This window comes from Pithys albifrons, chromosome 19, assembly GCF_047495875.1.
Source record: "Pithys albifrons albifrons isolate INPA30051 chromosome 19, PitAlb_v1, whole genome shotgun sequence".
In the NCBI taxonomy this organism is placed as follows: domain Eukaryota; kingdom Metazoa; phylum Chordata; class Aves; order Passeriformes; family Thamnophilidae; genus Pithys; species Pithys albifrons.
This window is the reverse complement of record NC_092476.1, coordinates 4,132,435-4,148,854: the sequence shown is the minus strand read 5'-3', so window position 1 is coordinate 4,148,854 and position 16,420 is coordinate 4,132,435. Positions and strand designations below refer to the sequence as shown.

The following is a 16,420-nucleotide window of genomic DNA, read 5'->3' as shown; positions in this document are numbered from 1 at the left end:
CCACTTTGTACTTTTCCAATAAAGTATCTCGATTACCGCTTTCCGGGCCTTGCGCCGGCGCTGGGCCGGGGCTGGGCGGGGCCGGGGCTGGTACCGGGGCTGGGCGGGGCCGGTACCGGGGCTGGGCGGGGCCGACAGCGGCCCGTGGGCGTGGTTTGCGGGAAGGGGCGGGGTTGCGCCTGCGCGCTGCGGCGTTTCCGGCAGTCGGCGCTGGCGCAGGCGGGAGGGCCCAGGTGAGGGCCGCGCGTTGCCCGGCGACGGGCGGGGCCCCGCGGCCGGTACCGGCTGGCCCTGCCTTCCCCCCGCAGCCCCGCCACTCCCGCCCGCCCCGCGCCGCCGCCCCCACCCCGCGCCGCCCGGCCCCGCCCCGCCCGGCCGCACCGAACGCCGCCGCCGCCATGGCCAGGTGAGCCCCGCCCAGCCCCGGGCCCAGCGCGGCCTCGGGCTCGGCTCAGCCCCCTCACGCTCCGCCCGCAGCTCCCCCGTGTCCCGAATGGTGTACAACGGGAAACGGAGCGGCGGCCCGCGCTCCCCCGGCTCCGGCAGCGAGATCTTCACGCCTGCCCACGAGGAGAACGTGCGCTTCATCTACGAGGGTGAGCGGGGCGGGGGGCGCGGGTGGGGACGCGGGGAGCGCGGGGTGGCCGAGACGAGCGGCCCCTGTCCCTGTCCCCGCAGCCTGGCAGTGCGTGGAGCGCGACCTGCGCAGCCAGATGGGCTCCGAGCGCGGCCTGGTCGAGGAGTACGTGGAGAAGATGCCGAACCCCAGCCTGAAAGGTGCGGGGGCCGGGGACATCACCCCGGCTGTGGCGGCCCGGGGGCTGCGCGGGGCTGGTCAGGGGCTGCGCTGCCTCTGCCGCCAAAGTCTCTTCCTGTGTCCCCTGCAGCGTTTAAACCCGTCGACCTGGGTGATCTGAAGAGGAGAAACACACAGGATGCAAAGAAGTCCTAAGGACCCTGCAGATCGGCTGCTCTCCTAAGGTCCTCAAGCAGATTTAAGTTGAAATTTTGTGTTGATTTTCTCCTCTGGTCTGTGCTCCCCAAAGCCCGCGGGAGAGCCAGTCAGCTTTGGGACTGGCTCTGAAGCTGCCTGAGGCTGAGGATGCTCAGGGGCTCACCAAGGCTGCCCAGAGCCTGTTGCAAAGGATTCCAGCACCCCACTCATAGCTTTCTCTGGCCTCAGACTGTCCTTTCCCACCTCATGCTGAGCTCCCCGATGTCCAGTTCCCCTCCCACGACTGCCCTGAGCACTGGGTGGGGCCAGACCAGGCTGAGTGGCCGTGCTGTCGGAAGGGACAGAGCTGGGTCTCGCTCCCCGCTGTGCACCGCGGCCCCGCAACTGCTGGGGCTGGCTGTGGGCAGAAGGGACAGTCAGGTCTGACCCTGTGTCTGGGGGCACATGGGCAGCCCCCAGCCAGCCAGCCTGTGCAGCGGAGGGCTGGACAAGCTGCAGCCAGACTGCACCCAGCTCCAGCGTGACTGCAAGTTGCTGCCAGGGCTGCTCATGCCTGGGGTCGTGGAGCTGCTGGAGCACATGGGCCACTTCCAAGGCCAGTTTTCTGTTTGCTTAGATCAGGTCAGATCCCTGTGGTTCTTGAGGGGGAGTTGCTCCTCTCCCTGCAGATGGAAAGAGGTGGGATGTCAGCACCTGCCCCAGTCCCCTGAGAGGTGCTCCAAGGGGCCCAGGCCACCTGCAGCTCCTTGGCCTCAGCACCCCAGCAGCCCCACGGGAGGCAGCATCCGTGGGGCTGGACGGAGCAAGCTCGGGGGCTTCTGCTGCGGTTTTGTACCAACATTTTCCAGATCTGCACCCTTGGAAGAGACCTGTCCCCACAGCTCGCCTGGGGTGGAACCGTGCAGGGGGGCCTGCCTGGGACCCCTTGCTCCTGGCAGGGCTCCAGTGGGTCCTGCATCGTTGGCCTGAGCCAGGGAGAGGGGCCCTGACCCACCCGACTGCAGGGCCACTGCTTGTGGAGGTGGCAGCCCGCTGCCCGCCGGTGCTCCAGGCTGGTGGGGACGGCACTGCCAGGCCTGTCCAGTGCCAGGAGATGTGGGAGGGCAGCGGGGACTCGGGGCTGCCAGTACCTTTCCTTTGTTGAGTCTTTGAGCTGTGCTGTTCCCTTTCCTTTCTCTCTGTGGTCTGTCACTTGAGGAGTGTTGTAAATAAACGCTGGTGTCCTTTTGGGGCTGCCTTGGTGTGATGCTGCCTCCTGGTCCTGCTCTCTGCACCGGGGTTGGGGGCCAGAGAGCAGGAGCTGCTTCTGATCTGTGTTTATTTTCTGTAAAGGAGCCTTGGCCTCACGTTTGCTGGGGCTGTTGATTTGCCTGTGGGCAGGTGCAGCGGGCACTGCGTGCTGGCAGCACAATGCCCTTGGGCTTGGGCAACACTCCAGGCACCCACCATCCCAGGATCTGTTGCTGCACCCAGGATTTAAATGTTGAGACTATTAATACCCTTGTATCCTCTTCCCTCTCCTGCTTTAATGGCATTTAAGCTATACTTAGCATTGCTAGAATTTCTGCTTGAGTGCATCTCGACACTTGCCGTGACCCTGTTTACCTCCCATCACCAAAACATTGCTGGGGCGCGCTGTCCGATTCCGGCACGCGGTTGTGAAAGCTCAGCCCGTGTTGCTGCCGGAGCTGCCCCAGGCCCCGTGCCCTGCAGCTGCAGGTGGTGAGGGGCGGTGCTGGCTGTCACTGTCACGGCCTGTCTCTGCCTGTTCTGTTGGGATGGGCCCAGTGCTGTGCCCCGTGTTCGGGAAGCATGACAGGCCAGCAGGGCTGCCTTAGCTTGAAGCTGTGAGCATGTCCAGAGGGGGTGGGAGGGGGGCCTATCCCAGCTGTGTGCAGTGCCCACCCCTGGGCCAGCCAGGCTACTGAGCCCAACACTGGCCATTCATCTGGGTGCTCCCCTGAGTCCATCCTGGGGGCTGCACTGGGGCCCCAATGGCACGTGGGAGTCCTGCAGCCTCACTTGCCTCTGCCTTGTTTTCCTCTCAGCTCCGGCTCAGTAAAGCCATAGGCAAAGCAGCTGTTTGAGCTCTAATGAAATGTACAAAACTCATTCTATAAACAGGAGATTTTTTATAAAGACTGATGTCAAAGCATGAGTTGAAGGCAGTGAGACGGTTGGGAGAGGTGGTGGGGGTGCCCCTGCAAGGCATGAGGCTGCAGGCCAGAGAAATCAGGCTGTTTACCTATAAAAATCGACTTTGGCAGGGTTTATTTCCCTGTGCCTCGGACATGGTGCTCTTCATTAAATTAAAGGGTGGGAGGAGGAGAGGAACGTGTTTGTCATTGAATTAGGCAGTGGGAAGAGGCCCGGCAGCAGGCAGAATCGACTTTGGAGACCAATTTGTGGTGCTCAATTCCCTTGATAAAGTGGGAGTTTTTCTGCAAGGTGCTGTGCCCTGGGGTGCCTGGCTGTGTGGGGGTGGGGGGCACTGCCTGAGGTGCTTGGCTGTGCCAGGGGACAATGGCTAGGGTAGCAGTGCCTGGGCCACTGGCTCGGAGGTGAGGAATTCTCTGGCCCCATTCCTTGCCCTGGGATGAGCCCCACAGGCAAGGACTGGCACTGTGGTCGTGTGGTCTCTGTGAAGGAGTCGCTGCGCTGAGGGCAGTGAGGCCCTGGCATGGAGGGGCAGTGGGTGCCTCATCCCTGGAAACAGTGCCAGGCTGGATGGGGCTCTGAGCAACCTAGTCCTGTGCAGGTGTCTGTGGTTGCTGCGGGTGCTGGACCAGAGGACCTTTGAAGGTCCCTTTACACCCAAACCATCATGTGGGGTCTGGCCAGACTGGTGGCAGTACCTTCATCCCACTGAGCACTGGGAATGGGCAGCTCCCATGGGACAGCTGAGGACTGTGCCTGCCTGTGTGTGTGCACTGTGTGTGTGTGTGTGCATGTGTATGTGTGAGCATGCTGTGTGTGTGTCCTGTATGTGCACATGTTCTCTGTGTGTGCACATGTGTGTGCATGTATGTGTGTGTCCTGTGTGTGCACATGTTCTTGGTGTGTGCATTGTGTGCACTATGTGTGTGTGTGTATGTGTGAGCATGCTGTGTGTGTGTCCTGTGTGTGCACATGTTCTTTGTGTGTGCACTGTGTGCACATGTGTGTGCATCTGTGCATGCCTTTGTCCAAGCTGTACCCTGGGGTGGGGATGGCCTTGAGTGCTGGCAAGGTGGATGTGGGGGACACTGCTGTGGACAGTGCCAGGCCATGGCAGGGAGGGGTCCTGTTCAGCAGTGATGAGAAGGGACGCTGCCACAGTCCTGTGGGAGCTGGGTCCTTGGGCCAGGGCTGGCTCCACTCCCCGGGGGATCACAGGAGCGGTGCTGCCTCCCAACCCACCTGTCCAGGGAGATCCATGGGTATTGGGGAGTTACTGACCTGGGCATGTGGCTGTGTGGGAGGTGGGGGTGACCAGGGCACAGGGCTGCAGGCTGAGCCCTGTGGCAGAGGAAGGGGCTGGCTGTGGGGCACAGCTGGCTGGCACAGGTGCTGTGGGATGTACCCCAGCACAGGCAGACATTGGATGCTTGCACGGGGCTCAGGGCTCATAGGCAACGGGGGCCATGGGACATGGGGCTGTCCCTCAGCATCAGGGGACACAGGACATTGCCATAGGACACCCTATCGGCTGGGGCTGGCCTGGGATCCCTGGTGGGTCCCCGTCATTGTGTAGCTCATGCCAGGCCACCCTTCCTGAGCAGAATCTGGAGGTCCCCATGCTGTGGGGCCAGCCTGGCCCTGGCAGGGCACTGGGGGTCAACAGTAGGGTGTTGCCACAGCAACGTTGGAGCAACAGGCGCAGGGCCCGGCACTGCGCCATGACCATATTTACCTTCCCAGAAACCGCTTCGTGCTCCAGCAATTTGCCTCAATTAGGCTTGTTACCATGTCAGGAGGCTGGAGTGACGGCAGTGGCCATGGGGCCAGTGGCTCCACGGAGCCTGCTCTGGCACGGTGGCTCTGAGCAGGGTGGGCTCTGTCCCCATCTATGTCCCTGTCCCCACTGCTGCACCTGGGGCCCTGGGCAGACCCCAGCCCTTGTGTTCCCCTCCCTTCTCCCTTCTTCCATGGCCCCTGTGTCCTCACAGCTCCACAGTGCTCCTGCTACAGCCCTCCAGACCCCCAGCCCAGACCCTCTGCCCCCCATTCCTGCTGCTGTTGCTGCACTGGCCCCTGGGCACTGGGTCCTGCTCGGCCAGGGCAGACAGTGAGTTATCAAGTAAACAGAGGAAAATTACTGTGTGTTGGGCTGGGTGCTGCTGCCGGAGCCAAGCGCTGCATGGCGGGGCCACGGCTGCTGTCCCCGTGTCCTGCCAGCCCTGCTGACGCCTCGCTGTGCTCTGGGACCCCGCCGCCCCCAGCAGACTGTGTGGCTCCTGCTGCCCCTTGTGCTGACTGGCGTGGGTGGCATGGCTGTGGCCGTGGGTGTAGATGCTGGGACAGGGTGGGACTTAGCAAGGGGGGTGGCCGCCTGCCCAGTGCTGCTGTGTACTGTGTGGGGCTGCTGGGGCTGCTGAGATGCAGGTCCAGCTCTCACGGCCCTGCATTGGGCTGCACATGGGGCCCAGAACCATAATGTGCTCGGGGTCAGGTGTGGCAGTGTCATGGGTGATGGGCAACGCCCGTGCCGAGGGCCGCGGGCCATGGGCGTCACGGCAGGGCAGTTGTCCATCTCACTGCTACCCTCGGGCACGGTGACCCCAGCAAGTGAGCAGCACCTGCCTAATCCCCACACACCAGGCGATTGTGGTGCCCAAAGCTGTGGCATCCGGGCTTAGCGCTCATGTGCACAGCACAAGCCTCTTAGGGCACCACTGTGCCCCCTCCCTGCCCTGACCAGCCGGGCCTGCTGGCACAGGGGTCCCACAGCCCCACACCCCATGGCTGCTCACAGCTCTTGGTGCTGCCGGCAGCTGCTGCCCAGCCGTGACCTGGGCCACTCCCGGGAGAGTGGGGGTGCTGTGGGCAGAGCCAAATGATTTAATTAAAGGCTCCTGGCAGCGAGAGGACAGAGCCGATTATCGGCCAGCGAGCGCGTGCTGGGGGAGCTGGAGCCTCGGCTGGCAGTGCTGCATGTCTGCCCCTCTCATCTGTGTGGGGCCACGGGACAGGCTCTGGGTCTGTCTGCTGGTGCAGTGAATCCCCATCAGGTGGCCCAGCTCCCTGTCCATGGCGGTGGCCGTCACCCATGGGCGCTAGCAGGAGCACAGGCCCCACGTGTCTGGTGTCCCTGGTGTCCCCAGTTCCCACACCCCACAGAGAGGCGCACACAGAGCTGGCCCTGCAGCCCAGCACAGGTCCACACCTATTTACAGATACGAGACATAAATTACAGCACTGCACACAGGGACTCAAAGGTGCACAAGGGCAGCACCGCAGGACGAACTCCCAGCCCTGCACCCCCAGCCCCACAGATCCCACTCCGGAGGTCCAGGTCCAACTTGCCTGCCTCATTGTGTCCACTGTCCGTGTGCCCAGTGCAGCACCCTCACCAGGGCAGCAACTCCCAGTGCCTGTGAGCAGCTGGGGAGGACAGGGTGGGGAATAGTGACACGCCAGTGGCTCAGCACAGCCGTCTTGCCTGGCCATGGGCTCAGAAGTGGCTCTCGGCCGTGGTTTCGGGGAACTCGTAGCAGTGGTGGCGATCTCCCAGGGCGAGGTGCTCAGAGATGCTGCGTCCGCTTCTCTCGGGACAGTGGGAGCCGGCCCGGGGCCCGGGGCCGCGTCCCAGTCCATTGGTGCAGCCACTCACCAGCTGGTGCTTCTCGGCGCCGTTGCGAGCACTGGGCGCGTGGCTGTAGGTGTGCTTGTACTCCTCAGCCAGGTCCTTCCCCAGCTTCCAGCGCTGCCACCGCTTCAACAGCTCTGCCTGCACCTGCCAGTAGTGGCCATCAGTGTAACCCCACACACCTGCTGCCCCTGCCCCTGCTGACCCACTCACCTCCTTGTTGACAAAGCAGTAGAGAATGGCCACCAGCATCCCCTGGGTGGAGGGAGGAGAGGTGTGAGGCAAACTGCCAGACCCTGACCTGGTCCCTCCCGAGACTGGGAGTCCTGACAGAGGGCTGGTCCCATGAGGGTTGGGCTCACCTGGAAGGAGCTCAGGAAGAGGTCAAAGAAAAGTTTGACATAGCGCAGTGTGCCCTGGGCATGCTCATCTGTGATGAAGGCAAAGACCACCTCGTGGATGCCCAGCAGGGGGATCAGCGTCAGCGTGGACTTGGCCAGCCTGCAGGACAGGGGTCCTGAGGTGAATGACATGGGTGTGCACTGTGGGCACACAGGGTGGTCTGTGCCCAGCACCCACCTGAACTTGTAGTCAGTGTAGCGCATCTGGTGCGCGCGGAGCTTGGAGACAAGGATCTGGATGATACGGATGAAGATAAAGAAGTTGATCTGCAATGGAATGGAGTGAACCATCAGGGGCAGGGGCAAGCAAGACAGCTCTGTCCTCATGCTGTGGGCAGCCCCTCTCACAGCTGTCTCTGGGCCTGCAAGAGAGATGCCAAGATGCCAAGCAAGGGGCTGTGGTGGGCTCACCAGGATGGCCAGGAACACAGGAAAGCGAAGGATCCACCAGAAGCCCATGTTGTTGTTAGTGGACCAGCACCTGCAGAGGGAAGGGACGGGGACTGCCAGGAAGCCCCTTGACCAGGTGGCTGCCTCAGTCTGGCATGGCATCGGCAGCCCTGGACGAGCAAGTGCCATGGCCAGGCACCCTGCCCCTGGCATGGGCAATGGTGTGGAGCCTCTCCGAGGCCATCACAATGTCCCCACAATCCTACACACACCCACTGTGCCCCATGCCCCATGTCCCTTAATCAGCAGCAGAGGCTGATACTCACTGGATGTTTTCATAGCGAAATTTCACAACGACCCAGGGGATGAGGAACAGCACGGGTGCCCCTGAGGGGAGGCAGGCAGAGGACAGGTGAGGCACAGCAGGGGACATGGTCAGGGGGGCCAGTGCACCCGGACTCACCCCAGCCGATGCACAGGTAGAGGGTGAAGTAGCTCCTCTCGGAGAAGACGGCCACCACCAGCAGGTTGTGCAGGTAGATGCCCTCCACCAGCAGCCAGCAGTAGTTGGCCACAATGCCGTACTGCATGAAGACGGTGGCTGCCCGGCAGCCCACAGCTGCCTGAAGGCAGGGGTCAGGGCTGCAGCACTGCTTGTGTGCCTGTGCCCCCAGCCCTGCCAGTGCCACCAGAGCCCAGCCTCGCCAGTGCCCCCAGACCTGTCCCAGCCCCACCAACACCGCCAGTCCCCGCCTGCACCGGCAGGATGCTGACCTCGTCACTCAGCCAGACTTGCACGTTGTAGCCGTCAATCTTGTCGCTGTAGTGGGTCTTGAGCAGGGCATCAATGACCAGCACAGAGATGCCCTTCAGGATGAAGGAGGCGAAGAGGTTCATGTGGATGTAGTTCCTCATGCAGTGCAGCTTGCTGCAGATGTGGGGGCTGCTGTCAGTGCCCATGCACAGGCCCTTGGCCTCCACCTGCCCACTCTGTGCACAACCGTGCCCACGTCCCCACCTGAAGCCCAGCAGCAGGGCCAGGGCAAGCAGTAGCGCGCACAGGGACACGGAGTAGCCCACTGTATACATCACCTTGAAGCTGCCATAGGTCTTGGCAAATTTTTCCTGGAAGAGGAGGGAGCAAGTGAGGGCAGGGGCAGGCAGGGGATGCAGGTAGGGCCCCCCACACCGATGCCACCCACCTCTGCTCACCTGCGCCTTTAGGTCCTCATAGTCCTGCTCACACTGTGTGGCATTGCACAGAGATTGTCCCCGAGGCCCCGTCACCCATTGCCCGTCTGGCCCACAGGTCTTGAAGACAAGTCCGTGCTTCACTGTGAGGGGAGGGGTTGGTGGGGTGGACTGGCCCCAGAGTCCCCCGGGCACCAGCACAGGCATGAGCGCCTGCAGCAGCACAGGCACACACGTGTGGGCACACACCACAGAGGGCACACACCACAGAGGGGCACATGCCTGCCAGCGGTTACCTTTCTGGTACCAAGGCAGGAACCAGGGGCAGGGCACACTGGCTGTGCTGTTGGGTGCAGTGTCAGGCCAGCACGAGTACTTGTCAAAGGTGCGGTTACAGACCAGCTCTGTGGAAGGACAGGAACTGGTGGTGTCTTGGCCTCACCCTCCCTGGGTGCCAGGAGCCTGCACTGTCCCTGTTGCTCTGTCCCTGTCCTGCTGGGACCCTGTGCTGGCCCTTCTGCCCCATCCCCATCCTAATGGGACCCCTGCCAGCCCCTGCCTCCATCCCATCAGGACCCCACTGCACCTCCGCGGTTGCTGACCTGTGGGTGCGGGCAGGCGGCTCATGTTGCGCTGGCACTCCTCGCTGTACTTCTTCCATCTCTCAAAGAGGGTATCCGTGATTTGGGCAGAGGGTCCCTGGGGACATCAGAGAGTGTCTCCTGTCACCTGTCCTGCCCACAGGGGCTGGTCAGCTGTGACAAGCAGTGACCCTGGCTTGGGGACAGCCACAAGCGAGTGCAGGCTAACATGCTGTGCCATGCCATGCCATGTTGTGTGGATGGCAGGACAGGCAGGAAGGGGCATCAGCTGCTGTACTGCACACCATTGTGAGAGGCTGTGGTGGGCAGGGATGAATTGGTGGAGGCCCAGGGCAGGTAGTGAATTGGGTATGGGGCAGAGCACCATAGTGTGGGACAGCCCATCCTTACCTGGCAGCAGAGCAGCAGCAGCAGGAGGGTGAGGAGACGTGGCCAGGACATCCCTCCTCTGGGCTACGTGCATGGGGCACAGCGTGAGGTGTCCGGCTTCCTATCGGCCCTCAGCAGCTCCTCTACCCTGGCAGTGATGGCCCTGGCTTGTGGGCAATCCTGTGTGAGACACCTGGTCATGAGCACTCTCAGGGCAGAGCTGGGGTACATTGGGTTAGGGGCAGGCAAAGTAGGAGTGGGCCACCCTGGCACAGTGCTGGCCCCTGTCACAGCGCCATGTGTCTTTCCCAGTCCTTGCCCAGCCCTGTCTGGCATTCATATTCAGATGCTTATTGTATTTTTCCAAGTACCTGCCTTTTCCTCCCAGGATGGCACTAGGACAGTGACCATGTGGCCCCTCTGCTTGTCAAGTCAACGCCAACCCCTGTGCAGCTGAAGCGCGGCCACATGTGGGACATCACAATCTCTGAGCGGGGCAGACCCTCATGCCCTCTGGCAGCACTGCCTCCAGACCCCCAGGGAAGACCCAGGCTGGTGCCACCCCACACTGGTGCTGGTGCCTGGCTTTGTGTCAGTGCTAAGCCCTGAGAGTGCAGGATGCCCACAGCAGAAGGGACCCATCCTCACACCTGAGCATGCTGCCAGGTGGGGGCTGGCACCTGGGCTCCCCTCTCCCCATGGACTCTCATGTCTCAGGGTGGCTCTCAGGGCACCCAGCCATGGCCTTGCAGCAGCACTGACTGGGGATGGAGTGACCAAGAGCACGGGGCCAGGCAGGGATGGGCACAGAGGTTGGCTGTTAACCCACTGTGGTCCCGGCTTGTGGGGCTGCCTTGGCTCTGAGACTGGCTCAGCTGGGCTGTGCCACTGTGGCTTCATTGCCCCCAGCTCCAGCCAGCGATGTGGGGCCTCGTCTGACACAGCACTCAAGTGCTCTTCGCAGACCTCGGCTCACGCGGTGCTGTAATTCCCTCCATCCCCCTAAGCCGTTTATGGGGCTCCTGAGTGTGATTTCGGCCCTTCCCACAAGGGGCCATTCTGGCAGCAGCCTCCTGGCATGGTAGGGCTTTGTAGGGGGAGGGCAGCAGTGCCAGTGCCACTGCAGACACCATGGCATCGCCCCCTGGTCCCCCCCCGGGCACCAGCCAGAGCGCCGTGCTGCCCAGCCAGCCCCGCTCCCAGGGCTCTCGACTCTGCCTGTGCCTATTTTTATCCCTGGGAAAGTCGTGTTTCCTCCATCAGTGCAGACCCACTTGCCACGTCGCAAGTGGTTGCTGGAGCAGCTCATTAATCAGCGCATGGGGCTCCAGATGCGGCTTGGGGAGCAGGACCCGCAATGGCCTTATTTAGGCAGTCCCAGGACAGAGGGAACTGTCTCCTGGGACAGTCCTCACTGGGTGGGATCTGGGAACAGAGGCCTTTGGTGGGTGCCCACTGGCCACCTGACCATGCCCCCCCAGCCCCACCCTAGCAACCCTGTCCCTACACCAGCATCCCTGTCCTAGTCCTCCTCCCATCCTCACCCATGGATCCCTGTCCCTTTCCCCCATGCCAGCATCCCTGTCCTTGTCCCCCTGCCAGCCCAATCCCACCATCCCTGTTTCTGCCCCTCCTGCAGCTTCACACCATCATCCCCACCTGCCCCATCCTACCACTGCTCACGTCTCAACCCCATGGAATGATCCTGGTGCCCCCATCCCTGGCTGAGTATCTGTCCCTGTCCTGGTTGGAAATGCTTCTCCAGGCGCGTGGGTTACAGCGACTCACTGCCAGTCCCTCTGTGTGGCTGGGGAGCAGCTTTGGGGCAGAGGTGTCGCTATTTTTAGCTGCTGCAGTGGGATTTAGCAGTGGGGAGCCCTCTGCCCTGGACTACCCTGGCTGGCAGCCGCTGTCCGGCCCCTGGCCCTGCTGTGGCCAAACTGGGCAGACTGCACTGGGTGAGGGGTCCTGGCATAAGGGCCAGTCATACTCCTCACCCCAGCACAGGGCTGCCCCCTCACCCTGCCCAGGCCCTTTGCCCCAGCTGCCCACGGCACTGTGCAGCCACAATACCATGCTGGACCCCTACTCCCTACAGGATTGGGGGTTCCCACAGCCCCACTGCCCTGCAGGGAGCACAGACAGGGGCTGTTTCCAGCAGAGACATGAGTGTGCAGAAGCAGCCATGGCAGTGGCTTTGTGTGCTGGAACAGCAGGGTGTGAGGTGACCAGCACCACTGACAGCACCAAGCTGTCCCTCCTGGGACCTGGCACTGCTCAGCAGCAGTGCCCACAGCGCTTGGAGCAGTGGCTCTGCCAGCTGGACGTGCCACTGCTGCCAGTGCCAGAGGCCCCTCTCAGGCACATTCTGGGTGCCAGAGGCAGTGACGTGGGAGGGACCTGACTCCATGTCAGCCACTACATTCCCTCACACTGCTATGCCCAACTGTCTCTCAGTGCCACATTCCCTGCCCTGGCACCTTGTCCCAAGCTGGGGCCAGGCTTTGGGAGATCCCCTACCACACTGAGCCATAGGTGGTGGGTGGAGGGTGCCTGACCTGTGAGTGAGTGCCCCTGAGAGGCTGCAGCATATGACAGCATGTGTCTAGGGGACTTGCAGCCCACACTGATGTTGGACAATGTGGCATGTTCCCCTGTCATGGCTCTGCAGCTGCTGACCCCTGTGGAGTCTGGGCTGCAAACAGCCGGCATGGCTTCACTGCCACAGCTGTCAAGGAGAGGTCTCCTGTCCTCGACGGCAGAGCAGGAACAAGGAGCCAATCCCTGGACAGCTGGGCATGGGCAGGGGAGGGGCTAATGCCGACAGCCCCAGGGCTGGGGGCCAGAGGGGTCAGACAGAGGGACCATCAGCTACCCTCAGGACAAAGGGCGTGGGGCTGTCAGTGGTGTCTCTGTTTGTGCCCTGAGCCCTTCCCTGGCCAGCAGTGCCAACCACGGCAGCCACAGGGGCAAAGCAAGGACTCCCTTTTCCTTTAACTGCTGTCCTTGTGGGCCCTGGCTGACAGGTAGCTCACGATGGCCACTGTCAGCCCTGGGGTGCTGAGCAGGCAAGGGCCAGGGTGTGCAGATCTGGGCAGGGTGTGAAGCAAGTTGAGGACCTGTGTGCACTGCTGCCATGCCATTGCACCAAGACATAGGGAATGGATGGGAAAAGGGGTTTGTGTTGGGATTTTGCTTCCCACTGGTGGATGTGCAGTCCCCGCACTGCCCTGCAGCAGCTCTCTACCAGCATGGCCCTCACTGGCTGGCTGAGTGCCCAGGCCTGCCTAGGGAGAGACTCTCTCCTTGTTCCACCCCAGTCAGCTTCCCCTGGCATTTTGTCCCCCAGCCCCTCTGGCATTGCTGCCATTGCACGTGTGAGGGAACGCGCTCCACATCTGGGATCACTGTGGCCTATTGCCACATGGCTCAGCGGCTCAGTGAAGCCTCCGTGGGACACTCATGGGCATTTGCAACGTGACTCGGGAGCACCTTGGCACAGCCACAGCCCTGCACAAGCACCGTGAGGCTGGCGCAGCCCCTGCAGCCTGGCCTCCCCAAGGGGGTCTTGCCTCCCCAGGGGGGTGGGCACTGGCTTCCCCACAAGTGCAGCCCTGCGGCCGACAGAGCTCTCCAGCTTGGAGGCAGCAGTGGGGGCTGTGTGTCCTCTGGACACAGGGATTAGCCCCCCTCGCGTTAATGCAGCACTTTCCACGGCTGGCTTGGCTTTGAGCTTGGAGCTACACGCCAGCGCGGCAGGGGCTTCGGCACTTGGCAGGGGAGGGGACGGTGCTGGGCCAGAACTGATGCAATGCCAGCACCAGCCTGGCCCTGCAGATGCTGCTCCACTTTCCACCCAAGACCATGGCAAGTGGGGCGAGGGTGAGGGGAGATGGTCAGTGCAGGGAGGTCCAGGAGATCTGGCCTGCACTGTCCCTGCCTGTGTCCCTGCCCCAAGCTCAGGGATGTGTCCCACTCTCCTGCTCCAGATCTTCCCTGAGAACTGAATATCAGGAACTTTGGCAGCAGAGGAGCAGCTGAGCTGTCTGGAGCAGCCCCTCGTGCTGCAAGACTGTGGCTTGTTTGCACAGAGCTGCATGATTGTGGGAGAGCTGAGCAGCTGCACATGGAGAGAGATGTCACCAGGCACCAGCAATGTCTGATTCTGTGTCATTGTGGACCAAGAAAACCCAAGGCAGCCCTGACAGTGTTTTCACCAACAGCAGCACAGGATGCAAACAGGACAAATGTCTTCCCATCACCTCCACAGCCACCCGGCTGCCTCCAGGCATGTCCAGGGCCACCTGCAGAGCTGCCCAGCACCAAAGAGGGACTGTGGTCTTCAGGCATAGATGGGCAGTGGCCAAATGACCTCTCTGCCCAGCTGGCTCTGGCAAGGCGATGCTAAGCCACACAGCAGCTCATCTCTGGCTCAGGAAAAGGGGTGGTTTTGTTCATCATGTTGCATGAAACCCATGAAAACACAGAAGGAAAGCACAAGAGACAAGGCATGACACGTGTGCTTAGCATGTCACAGGGGAGGCACGGGGCTGGGAAAAGCCAAGGAAAATGTCAGTGCAGACAGGCATGCACACACGCTCCCCTGCATTGGGAGCTCCACATTTGCTTTACTAGACCAGCTCGTGGCATGAATGGATGCTGTGGTCACTGCACACCTGGGGACAACCTCCCAGAACCTCTCCAAAGAGTGAGCTCAAACCCTGCACTGCCAAGGTGCAGATGCACAAGAGACATCACAGCCCATCTGAGAATGGGTCCCAGCAGAGTCCATCCCTGTCCTGAAGCACCTGCAGCCCTGGATACAGCCAGTCACCAGCCCCTGTGAGGTCAGGGGTGCGGCGGGGGGCACGTGTGCTCAGCCATCCCCTGACGCCTGTTGTGCACAGCCACGTGCCCCAGGGCACGGTGGCCATGCAGGATGCAGGACAGAGCAGGATGCAGTGGAGGAGCACAGGGGGATGGAGCTGAGCTGTCATTCCATCTCCCCTGTGTCTGGCTTCCTATGTCCCTGCCCCTGCCTGGCACAGCATGGAGAGGCTGTGCTTGGTGGCTGTGCTGCAGATCAGGGCTTGTGGTCACATTTTTTCATTAACTATTTTTAATCCACATTTTGCCTAGCCTCCGTTCAGTCTTTTCTCCCCTCTCCAGGCAACAGAACATAAAAAAAAATCTGCACCGCAGTGTGCAGAAAGAAGCAGGATTGGTGGGAAGTGCAGGAGCTGGCAGTCGGGGCGGCACTAACATGCTGAGGAGAGGTCCTGCGGGCCCTAAATTTTCCTGCTGCACAGACAAAATCAAGGGAGCAACCACTGAATTTGGCGTGGGTCAGGACACAGGCGGCAGGCGCTGCACGGGGCACGGCTGTGCTGCGGGGTACATGGCGTGGGGTGGGAGGATGCTCTGTCCTCTGCCTGTCCAGCGTGAGGGGAGCCAGGTCTGACTCCCGCCGTCCCTGCTCCCCTCACCGCCCCGAGGGAAGCGCAGTGCCAGGCAGAGGGCCTGCAACAGCTTTGGAGAGATGCACTTGCAACCAGGAGGACAGCAAGGTCACATACCCAACATGTCCTGGTTAAACAAAGCCATTTACCAACACCGTGTTGACACAGCAGAGCTCGGGACAGAGTCACAAAGGGCACTCGCACTGGGCCCCTGCGGCACCCGGAGAGCTTGGGGAGAGCTGGGAAGGGGCAAAAGTGTCCCCTGCCTCTGGCCCTAGACGAGAGACCCACGGCCACTGCTGTACCCGTGGCGGTGAGACCCCGCGGGTCCCACCGCGGCGAGGGGCTGCTCCGGGAGATACTCCCAGCATGTCGGAGCCTGGCTGGTTTCGCTGACCGGGGACTCCCGACAGCCAGGGCAACGTCCAGGGGTGCCGTGAGCCCCACAGCAGTGCCCGTGCCCAGGGACGCCAGCGGCTCGGGTAGGGAGCGGGCACAGCGCGCTGGGAGCCCCAGCCCAGGAGACCCCTCGCCCAGGGGCTGATCACTCCCGGAGCCGGTGCCCAGCACCAAGGCGGCTCTGAGAGCAGCTGCTCTGGGTCTCTCGAGGCTTAACTCGTGGCCCCAGGGATGCGCAGCCGTCACCCGAGTCGACATCCACGCGACGGGGCGTGCGGCATCCCGAGCCCCGAGCCCGCGGGGACAGGCGCTCCCCACTCTCCTCCCCCGTTTCCCCCGTACCTGTCGGGGCTGGGCTCGCGGCGGCTCCCGGACGCATCTCGGAGCCGACGGGGACCGGGACCGGCGCGCTCAGCCGCTCCAGCGAAAACTTTTGCTGGAGCTGCTGCGGCGGCTGTGGCGGCTCGAGGGGAGGGACCGGCTCGGGGGGAGGGACTGCGGGCGCAGAGTCGCGCCCCGCCGCCCCGCTCCTCCTGCCGGCACAATGGGGGCGCAGCCCGGTGCCCCCGCCCCGCCCGAGTACTCGACGCTGCCCCTCGCATCACCGACGGCCGCTCGCGGGAGCTGCGGGCGCGCCGTCCCTCGCCTCTGCCGCCGGTCCCCCGCCACCAGCTACTGCGCCTCGCCATTCTCCCGGGCACCAGCTCGACTCGACGGAGCGCACGGGCGGAGCGGCGGAGGAAGCTGGACCGCTCCGACCCTGGGGGAGCGGGCCGGGGGTCCGTCCCCCGGGACGTTTTCCCGGTCCCAGAGCTCCCGTGCTCCTGCCGTGCCCCGAGCTGGTGAACCCGCCGCGGGAGCGCTCG

At 62.7% G+C, this 16,420-nt stretch overlaps 2 protein-coding genes across 3 annotated transcripts; one reads left to right on the top strand and one right to left on the bottom strand.

Annotated features, from left to right (window-relative positions):
* Positions 1-176: 176 nt before the first annotated feature.
* MCRIP1 (MAPK regulated corepressor interacting protein 1) lies at positions 177-2,201 on the top strand. Its single transcript, XM_071573719.1, has 4 exons — positions 177-406; positions 478-596; positions 679-777; positions 888-2,201. The coding sequence occupies exons 1-4, from the start codon at positions 399-401 to the stop codon at positions 950-952; spliced, it is 291 nt and encodes a 96-aa protein (XP_071429820.1). The 5' UTR covers positions 177-398; the 3' UTR covers positions 953-2,201.
* Positions 2,202-6,308: 4,107 nt separating this feature from the next.
* Positions 6,309-16,028, bottom strand: GCGR (glucagon receptor). 2 transcript variants are annotated; one of them, XM_071573718.1, is made up of 14 exons: positions 15,897-16,028; positions 9,718-9,876; positions 9,328-9,424; positions 9,022-9,129; positions 8,747-8,868; positions 8,553-8,659; positions 8,309-8,462; positions 7,998-8,157; positions 7,861-7,921; positions 7,556-7,625; positions 7,323-7,411; positions 7,106-7,244; positions 6,957-6,998; positions 6,309-6,890 (listed from the first exon to the last, which is right to left on the bottom strand). In XM_071573718.1, exons 2-14 carry the CDS (start codon positions 9,766-9,768, stop codon positions 6,609-6,611), a joined length of 1,482 nt encoding a protein of 493 aa, XP_071429819.1. In that variant the 5' UTR covers positions 9,769-9,876; positions 15,897-16,028; the 3' UTR covers positions 6,309-6,608. The 2 variants fall into 2 exon arrangements, with proteins under 2 accessions (XP_071429819.1, XP_071429818.1); XM_071573717.1 differs by having other exon boundaries at positions 7,106-7,411.
* Between the last annotated feature and the right edge of the window lie 392 nt (positions 16,029-16,420).

Coding starts and splice junctions, on each gene's coding strand:
- MCRIP1 (XM_071573719.1), top strand. Junction 597..678: donor CGTGCGCTTCATCTACGAGG/GTGAGCGGGGCG, acceptor CTGTCCCCGCAG/CCTGGCAGTGCGTGGAGCGC. Junction 778..887: donor GCCGAACCCCAGCCTGAAAG/GTGCGGGGGCCG, acceptor TGTCCCCTGCAG/CGTTTAAACCCGTCGACCTG.
- GCGR (XM_071573717.1), bottom strand. CDS start 9,768: ATGTCCTGGCCACGTCTCCTCACCCTCCTGCTGCTGCTGCTCTGCTGC. Junction 9,130..9,327: donor CCGCCTGCCCGCACCCACAG/GTCAGCAACCGC, acceptor GTCCTTCCACAG/AGCTGGTCTGTAACCGCACC. Junction 8,869..9,021: donor CCTGCCTTGGTACCAGAAAG/GTAACCGCTGGC, acceptor CTCCCCTCACAG/TGAAGCACGGACTTGTCTTC.